The sequence below is a fragment of the Rhinolophus hipposideros genome (assembly GCF_964194185.1).
Source record: "Rhinolophus hipposideros genome assembly, chromosome: 6".
In the NCBI taxonomy this organism is placed as follows: Eukaryota; Metazoa; Chordata; class Mammalia; order Chiroptera; family Rhinolophidae; genus Rhinolophus; species Rhinolophus hipposideros.
The window spans coordinates 20,435,897-20,446,129 of NC_138052.1; the positions used below are offsets into that span (position 1 = coordinate 20,435,897).

The 10,233-nt window shown below is 33.5% G+C and overlaps 1 protein-coding gene across 2 annotated transcripts in view; it reads left to right on the plus strand.

Annotated features, from left to right (window-relative positions):
• Positions 1–4,636, plus strand: part of SPOPL (speckle type BTB/POZ protein like) — a 58,692-nt gene extending 54,056 nt beyond the window's left edge. For both annotated transcript variants that reach the window (XM_081050735.1, XM_081050736.1), the window contains one exon: positions 363–4,636. In XM_081050735.1, coding sequence (XP_080906861.1) covers positions 363–507 — 145 coding nt within the window. In that variant the 3' untranslated portion in view covers positions 508–4,636. The remainder of the gene's footprint in view (positions 1–362) is intronic.
• Positions 4,637–10,233: the final 5,597 nt, after the last annotated feature.

Consider the following 10,233-nt stretch of genomic DNA (forward strand, 5'->3'; position numbering starts at 1 on the left):
TAAATAATGAATGTTAAGGGAGAAGAGTAGAGAGCAAGAGTTGGAACTCTGGAGAAAACCTGCATGTAAAGTAGGGAAAAGAGCTCAAAGAGCTGCTATGAAAATGATAACACGGGCAGTGGGCCTGTGCGGACAAGTGTCACATACATACTTCAGGAGAGTAGACCTCCCGGAAAAATTTGATAATTTCAATTGCAACAAAAAATACTAGTAAGGTAACGGTGATATTTTAGTGAATTCAGATGGTTTGAATACATACAAAGGCCAAGTGTTCAAAACGTTTTGAAATCTGTCAATAAAAAAATTGACAGTGCATTTTGAAAAGTACTCTTTAATGAACATCTCTTCATTTTATTTTTCAGCCAAGCGACAGACATAATGGAAACATCAGGGTGGAAGTCCATGATTCAGTCGCACCCCCATTTAGTAGCAGAGGCCTTCCGAGCGCTAGCATCTGCACAGTGTCCACAGTTTGGCATTCCACGCAAACGGCTAAAGCAGTCCTGAAACCTTCCATGAACTGTAGAAAAATGGAACTGACTTTTATTCCTCCAGGTCCAGAAGGATTCTAGTAGACAAACCATAAGCAAGAGTTGTTTCTGTTGTCTTGTCCACAGAACAGAAGCTGAAAAAAGCATATTGCTTACGTTTCAGGTGGATAATTTATGGTTTATTCTTCAGCTTTAAATTAGACGGACTATACTCTAATTCACTTCAAGGCCTTAAATTATCTCCAGTGACTTCTCTTGTTCATATAATACTTTAATTTTTTTATTGTGCCTTGTCTTTTTGACCAAGGCTATGCAGGATTGCACTAGCTCCATAATGCAGTAATATTGATAAGTGAAGATAATTAAGTTTCAAAAGGATCTTCCATTGCTTGAAGAGCAAAATTAATTTTATAGGGTTTGTGCTGTGCTATCTCAAAGTTTAAAACTAGGTTGTCCTTAAAAGCACTTGCATTGGAGATAACTGGTAATGTCTCCGCTCTAAGTTCTATAAATACAGGAGAACCTGCTTACCTCCGAGGTAAGTTATGGCAATACACTGCTTCAATTCTAATTTATTTTTCATTTCAGGGGGCAAATATGCAATGAGTTGGCCCGAATTTTTAGTAAAATTTGTGATGTTTGTCTGTATGTCAACTGTTCAGCAAACTAAGAGAAGCGTAACAAACCTTTGCTTGTATTTCTTTGTGGGTTTATCCAAGTTTAAAATGATTTAGAACTGATTGAGGTTAAGATTTCAATGAGAAGAAAGCATGTTTTGTGCTGTATTTTTTAATTTTAATTTACAGTGACCTGCATTTATAAGAATTCTGTACATGTTAAAAGTAAGAATGACCAAATGTAAATTTAATGAGTGGGCCAATTAAGAAAGATATATATGCACTTTTAATGCGTAACTTTTGTATGCTGAATGGTACATATATTTTTTTTTGCTTTTGAGGAATTAATAAGGTATAATTAATTGTGTCTTAACTTTTGACAGAATTTTTTAAGACAGATGGAGACAACTGGGATGTTTGTAATAATTGATAAGAAAGATATCCTTTATTATAGTTAAATTGGTTTCGATTTCAGATATTCATCATTGAATTTATTCCTGCTTTATCACATTTTGGAGAAGGCACCTGAATAATAAATAAATCCTGTACAGTCTACTCCCTTCTAAAAACAATGAATTGATACTATTCACAGATTAAAGGAGAGAACCCTTAGAAATGTCAGGCCACACTCTGAACCTTTTCTGCTTCTCCCCGCTCCCCTCACCCCCAACTTCTTTCTGTTTCAGTTACTATACTAAACATTGTGGACGATACTGAAATTCTTCGTAATGTGAACAGGATAAACTATTTATAAACTGCTTTTCATGGGCCAGTTCTTTATTATAAATGAATCTTAGCTTTAAACATACACGTGTTCAGTGTTTGATAGCTCTGTTCACAATGGAGGTCTGTTCTGGTGCATTGTCCTGGAGAAGGAGGAGCTGTCAGTGTCAAGTCACTGCATCGCATTTCCTGTAACAGTGACAGTATGCTTCTTAGGAAAGATTTATATTTGACCACAAGTGGAAAATTGCATACACCTATAAATTTGCATATATAATTTTATTCTCCAGATTAAAATTTGTATAATTTGTTTATTTAGTTTTTGAATTTAGGAAGGAAGGGAAAAAAATTAAGCCTGAGGTTTTAAAATAGATTTTTTTGTTGTTATCTCTTTGTTAGGTATTCACTGAAACAATTCTAATATATTAAGACTGATTCATATTTATGTTAAACAACACTGTCAAATGAACAATTGTTGTCCATAACAAACTGGAATTTGAAAGGATCATAGTTTCAGATATCTTCATGTCTTTCTATGTAGTTTCATTGAGTCTTTGTTGTGTTACCTTAAATTTGAAGTTGGAAGAATCCCTTGGGATAGAAGATTCTTACGTGTGAATGGACTCCACCCTATGTAACAATACAACAGGGAACAGAAGCTTATTTCCTTAACTCTGCCATGAGACTGAATTTACAATGTACAGTTTAAAAACACATACATATAAACTGAAGATGTTAATTTAAATTTTGCCAGGCTCTAATAAGAAAACAAAAATTCCTTCCTCAGGCTGTAGAATTTTGTTGTCATGTCAAAAACAGTACTGGTATACACATTTATATCAAAGGCACACAGGCACATTGTGAATTTACTGCTTGAATCTACGTTTCTAACCATAGTGACTTCAGTAATAACACCATATAATGAACATTTCAGCTTGCCTTTACTTAACTTGTTTTCATGTTTATTGCAAATCTTAAGGGTTTTATTATAAAGATATTTTTAGTTTGATAGCACATTTTGTACCAAAAACGTCAAACACTGTGCTGTAAGAATATCCACGTTTGTAGAAATGTCCACTTTTCAGATAATATAATGCCTACCTTTATACTAACAGAATTGTATGTAGTTGATTTATTTTTTTTTATTTATTATGTATATTTTTGGTATTGTGGGTTCTTGAGGCAATGATAAAAAACTGTTAATGTATTCTGATGTAAGTGCTCAAATAGCCTTTTTATTTCATTTTTAAAATACATTGTTTTCAGTAGGCACAGATTTCTGTTCTGTTTTTGATTATCAACCTGCTCCTGTTTCCCTTTTGTCACCTAAACAGAACTTCTCCTTAGTAAATTAGTGACTGGTTTTAAATGTTACATATTACAAAAAGAACCATTGGAATACTGTTCTTTAGGTTCAGATACAGAAACACTATATTTGTGCCTTTTTTGTTTCTGAATATTAATGTGTATTGGTATTTGGAGCACAAATATGAAGGTGCCATAATATTATGGCTTGCCATTGTTACCTCCTTGAATATTCGTATGTCATTGTCTTGAAATAGTAATTGAGGAGCCTTGCATGTATTATGTGGTCCTTTGGGTGTCTGTGTGCTTGCGTGCATGCATGTGTGTGCGTGAGTGTACGTGTATTTGTTTTTGCTTGGACTTGTGTGTGGTATATTCAAAAGAGTGAACTTTTGAAAATAGGACACAGTTAAATATTGAAATTTCAGGCTAGTTGAAATATTTCATTTAAATGTGCTTTACTTAGGGGGACAAATGATTGACAAAGGAAATTATAATTCTCAAAAATGTGACCAATTTACTGCATGATGGACTGAAAACAGTGCCTTTTTAGGACACCATTAATTTTAAAATTAATGTTAAAATGTTAACAAAGATCTCATAATATCATGAACGTTATTGGCTTAATTTTAAACTATACCTAAGTTAGAGCTTAAATTGCTAAAATTTTAATTACTAATTTAGCCATTTAAATTTTGTGCATAAATTTGAAACCTAAGCCGAATTCTTTATGAAAATGTGGATCATAGATGCTATCCAGTATTACTAAAATAGAACACTAGGGACTTCGGTAAGTTGTTTTGTTAAAATTCAACACACAAGCTTTTCTCATAGCCAAGTATACTTCAAGTGGTGAATTATTTCGAGTTGGACTTTAATGCTCATTGGTGGATAAAATAAAAATATTCAGTGTATTCCTGCAAAATAAAGTGGGTGGGTGGGTTTCAGTGTTTTCAGATTATAAAGATAGCACTTTCACACAAGAGTATTTTGCAAACCTCTTTTATACAGAGTATGAGCTTACTTTAATTGTTCATGGAATGATGTAAGTTTTAGGTTCAGTTAAACAAATACTGAGTGCCTACCGTATGCAAGACTTCTTCTTCACTAGGAATTAAATCACCATACCGTGTCTTCTGCTTGCAATATCTGGACTTTATATTTGAAAAGGAATTCTTATATTTAATTTTTTTCTGTTGTTAGTTTATCATAGTATACTGTAACCCAGTTAATTTTTGCATTCATTCTTTTAGAATAAAGGTAAAACTTAAGTGAGCCCCACTTTTGAAAATAAAATTCTGCTAAAATTATTTAAAAATTAGTTCTGGGGGAAGTTGATTTTCAAATTTCAAATGTATAAAGACTTATATTGAACTTTTCAGCCTCAATTTTAATCAACTCATGTTAATGATGAGATACATACTTTTGGTATCTTGTTGCTGAAAATACTTTTGCATTTCAGCACGTTGCATTAAAATAAAGTTATTACTTATTCAGAATTAATTGGTTTATTTTGTGTTTATTTGAAAATACGAAACTCTTCTTTCTTAGGTGACTATGATTTATGTAAGAGCCATGTATTTGATATGATAGCTTTCAAAATTATGCAGAGTAGTTGTCTTTTCTACATAGGAAATCTAGTATTTTTTTGAAATCTACTAAAAACGTATTCCTTAACTGAGGTATTGCACATGTATTTAACATGAATATCATCAGTATTAAATGACTTATGCTAATGTCCTGTAACTTTAATATAGCCGTTAAAAATCACCTTTCCCTAGTCCTCCCATCCCTTCTTAATTTCAACTGGCAACTTAATCATTTGCTCCTATCAAAAAGAGCAGATTTCGGGCAGTGCTTTCCTGGACCAGCCTAGTAACAGTAACACAACTGACTGCTAGAAAATGATGGCCAAAGTGGCAGTAGAAGTGCACAGTGGAAAACCTTTCATACACCCAACATGCACATATACATGTGCATGCACACTGAATTCGCCTTAGAAACATAAGAGGAAGGTTGAAAAACACAAGAACATTGTGTGATTATAGTAAAACAGGACAAGCAGTTATATTCTAAACTTCAAGTGAACTGAATAACTTTTTCCCTTCCACTCTGCAGCAAGCAGCGCTCATAACACTTTTAGAACATTGAAATGTTGAGTCTTCTCCGTTCTACCACTCAGAGTCATTTGTATCTAAGAGAAGGCCAAAAGTGACATTTGTTTTGGTCACTATTTTTAAATAGAAAACATTAGTAGAAATCTTTCATATAATATGTTGCTCTTATTTTTTTTCTTTTCTTGGCCCCAGGGAGGTTTGCAGCGTGTGCAGTGGATAGTGGCAAAAAGGTTTGTCGTTCCTCTTAGGAGAGCTTCCTTTTCAGCTCTTCTTCTGCTTCTTGTCCTCCACCCTTAATCTTTTTGTGAAGGATTCAGGTGTAGTCTTGTGCCAGTCTGTAACATAATAGCCAAACAGTTCCTATAGTATCCAATCTTACCCTTTTGCCCAAATTCAAACTGGGCCTTAATAGACAAAGAGCAAAGACAAAGAGCAAAGAAAGAAAAATGTGGAATTTAAGAATACTAATTACAGTACCAAAAACAAAACAAAACAAAAAACAATCAGTGTCTTGATGACTCTGCTATTCACTTTGCTCTGAAATAGATTCACTACCATAATAGAACGTTTGTAGAATATATACTGCTAGAGTGCTAAAAAGGTCTTCAGGACATTATAAAAATAAGGCATAATGAAGTAAATGAAAATAATGTACAATTGAAAAAGAGTAAAATTAGATGCATTGAACTTCATAATTACCAGAAATGATAACAGAAATTTGAGTCAGTAGAAGACAAGGTTCAGAAATGCTCCCAGATCACAAAGACAAGAATAGAGATGGAAAGAAAGGTGATTCGCTTTAATTTCTATCAGTGAATTAAATGGAGTGCCAGGCACTGCGCTGAAGATGTGTCCAGTGATAAGGTATAAATGATCCTCGTGAGCATCCAAGCAAGAAAGAAAATTGTAAAATTGACTCAAGGACGCTTAGCTGCTTAGCGATTCATTTCTAAAGTTAACATTTAAATTACATAGAAGTATGTTAACATAGTACCCAAAGCATAGGGAATGCTGAAAATTGATCAAAATTAATACAAGCATAGAAGTTGAGTCTTAAAAGGATTGACAATGAATATTAAACTGATAGAGGGAAGTCTAACTTATTGGAACATTATTTACAAATGTAAATGTGAAGATTGATCACAACTCCCTCACCCCAACTTCCGGTTCCCCACCCACTCATTCTCCCACCCCTCAGGAGTACATATGGAAACAGTTACTATCTTCCCTGCAGAGACGCTCTGTCTTGCCTTTCTGAGAGGCCCTGGATAATTAGAAAAAACAAAATGTAAAATTATAAATGTTACAAATATAAATGTAAAGGTGACCATGTATTATATATAAAAATGAAACTAGACAAGAGGAAGATGGGAAACGGATTGGGAAATAAAAGTGCAAAATTCTTCCTCTTCCATAAACAAAAATTAAAATGTTTTCTTACTGATTTTTAAACTTTGAGGTACAAACATTTAAAGATTTTTAAATCGTTAAGCTGTATCCACTAGTAGAATTTGAAATAGACTTTGTATATCCTCCAAAGCACAAACAAAACATTGTGTGTGTGGCAAAGGGGGGGGGGGGACAATTAGGACACCATAAAAGGAGAAGGCAAAGATAATACTGCAAAACTCTAGTAGAACTAGTATGACAAATGGAGTAGGTTAAGCACACCTACTCGAAGAAAAACTTATTCAGCAATGATCTCATTCATCAGATTGTACCTGCTGGGTATGTAATAGAGAGACACCCTGTTCTGATGGAATTTAATAATACCCATAACAAAATATAAGCCTTATGAAAGGGGAAGTAGAGGGTGGTGTTGTGTAGTACATCTCAGTAGTACATAATTGCTAGCCAGACAGAGAGGAGAAAGTGTTTTTCCTCCTTTCTCCTCTCTGCCTGGCTAGGAACAAGTGTAACGGAACACTTAGAGGCTCAGGAACAAGTGTAAAGGCTCCGCCAAGGGGGAGGTGATTTTACTGAAAATGCAGTAGAGCTGAAAGGTCAGCTTTTTGTTGACGTGCAGTGTCTCTGCATCTTTTTTGTTTTAAAGGGGATAGGAATCCAAGTGAGAGAACTCTGGTCAGACTAAGTCAGGGAAGCCCTTTTAAATTCTAAATTGTCCAAACTGAATCAATCAAGGAAAACAACGAAAACAAATATAAAAATAATAACCTCCACAGAAGGCTTGGGACTAGGTTGGTTTTATATGGAAATTATTTTAAACTTGATAGGAACTGATAATTCCATGGTACAGGAATTGAAGTAAATACTGAAAAATTAAACAATCACTTTTAATCAAGCTAGTATAAACCAGATGTTAGAAAATTGCAAAAAATAAATGAAATCAAGACACTAATGCAATGTCCAAGAGGTAGCAGTGACTTCATAAATGTTTGCTCCCAGTCCCATTCACTTTTTTGCTAAGCAAGTAACCAAAAAGTGAGATTTATGGGCCCATTTCTTTTAAAATATTAAAGATAGAATCTTAAATAAAATGGTAATAACTAAAATTCAGTAATGGAAAAAAACAAGTCACCTAAGGTTAACCTGGTACTCTTGAGGGTAGTTTAGTTGCTAATTTAGGATATCAGTTTTACACCACATCAAAAGGTAAACTAAAAGCCACTATCATCTAGTTAAGTTCTACAAAACCACATTCATTTCACCCAAGGTGTCTTTACAAACTATGGGAGTTAATTATTTAACACCATAAAAAACATCACTCACCATTAGACAACATCATAACACATTATAGTTCCCATTAAAATCAAAACTAAAACACAGATAGCTTGACAAAATGTTTATTATTTAAAATTCCAGGAATTTTAATCCATGAAATAAACATGAAACAAATATGCAGTACAAGTTTGGGAAAGGCCTATATTTGAAAATTATATACAATTTTCCTATAAGACCCAAATTAAATTTAAAATTTGATGCTAATTTAGTAAAATGGCTAGGGAAATCTAGAGATAATATGCAAGATATACATACTGGCGGAAACCTTTTATGAGAAATAACATCTCAAGCACAGCAGAAAATGAAAAGGCCTAGGAATGATCTTAGGTTTAGAAGTAAGAGTATTACAACATGGGAAAATATCCTACAAATTTTTACCAAAGGATAGGAAAAGAATTGTAGGGAAAAAAAGTAAGATAAATCATACTATTATGTACCAATATTTAATAAACATATACTTGATACTTTAATAAAAATATAAGAACACTAAAAATATTTGTCTTTGGGTTATGTAATACTGTGAATCATTTGTCCTAATGGACTGTATTTTCCAAAATTTCCATAAAACAAATGTGTACTACATTATTAGAATAAAGAGTAAACATTAAAAAAAATGTACATTCTGGGAAAGTCAATAAATCAGTTTTTTTTTAAAGCTATCCAGAATGGCAAAGGTGGTAAAATCAAGAGAAATTAGTGAGACTAATGACTCCCCAGCTTGCGGAACGTAATATTACAGGTCATGTGGTCGATTTGCTATTAGGTTGATGCAAAAGTAATTGCGGTTTAAAAAATGAAAAATAAGGGCAAAAACCGCAATTACTTTTGCACCAACCTAATAGTTTGTACTTAACTGAGATTGTTTGTAATCATTTGGGAATAAAGTGACATGCAAGTGCTAGGATAATGTAAATTCTTATTTTAAAAAGACACATTTTTTCATAGACCTATTTTTTTGCATTTTCCATAAAATGGATGATCATTAAATACTGATCTTTTAAAAACGAAAACTGGTAACAAACGTGGGAGAATTTAGCACATGGGAGTCTTGACCTGATCCATTCCTCTTGAGATTTAAGGCCTTAGACCAGGGGTGTCCAAACTTTTTTCAACATTTTTTACCAAGGGCCATATGCGGGAAAATACACAAACAGCCGGGCCACTCACTCGAGGTGAAGTACGTATTGCCTCACCTGGTTTATTTAAGTAAACTAAACATATTTTTGGAATTTGCTGTGGGCCAATTAAAAATGATTGCAGGCCGCAGTTGGCCCGTGGGCCGCAGTTTTGACACCCCTGCTTTAGACAGAAAGAAGGGGTGTTTCCTTTAGTTACAGCTATACAATTGAGCCCTTATTCTGGGCAAAATGCTGGGAATACAGTGATGGTAAAACAAAACAAAATGAATACAAGCAAAGATAGGCCCCTTACTCTCATGCACCTTGCTCACGGACTAGTAGAGGAACTGTCATTAATCAGTAATGATCAATCTTGCTAGATGTGTATCAAAAACACTTGATTTTCTCTGCTGTTAGTCTATTTTCTATTTTATTGATGTCCTACTTCACTATTACTCATCATCTCCTGGCTTAAGGTGGAAGCTTAGATGATTGATTTTTACACATTTCTTTTCTAATAATCATGTAAAGCTATTGATTTTTTTTCTAAGTGCAGCCTTATTTATATCCCACAATGTTTTTGTATGGTGTATGTTCATTATCACTAGTTCAAATTAAATCTATGGTGATTAGAGAATATGATCTGTATCATTTCAGTCAGTTGACATTTATTGATATTTGTTGTATGACACAGAAAATGGTCTATCTTGGTAAAGGTTCTAATATGCACTTGAAAAGAATGTTTTGCGCAATTGTTGAGTATTGTGTGCTAGCAATAATGATTAGGTCAGGCTGATTGATAGTGCTGTTCAAATTTTCTATATGTTCACTAATATTTCTCTACTTTGTTCTAGCAATTACGGAACAATGAATGTTAAAATCTCCAACTTGATCTGTAGATTGTTCTGCTTCTCCCTTGTCTGTTAATTTCTGTCTTTGTGTATTTTGAAACTTTGTTTTTAAGGGCACACATATTTAGAGTTGTTATATCTTCTTGGTAAGTTGGTCCTTTTATCTTCATGAAAGACGTTTCTTTATCTCTAGTGATACTCTTCATTTTGAGGTCACTTTGATGGTTAATATTGTCATATCAGCTTTCTTATACTGTTTTCAGTATATA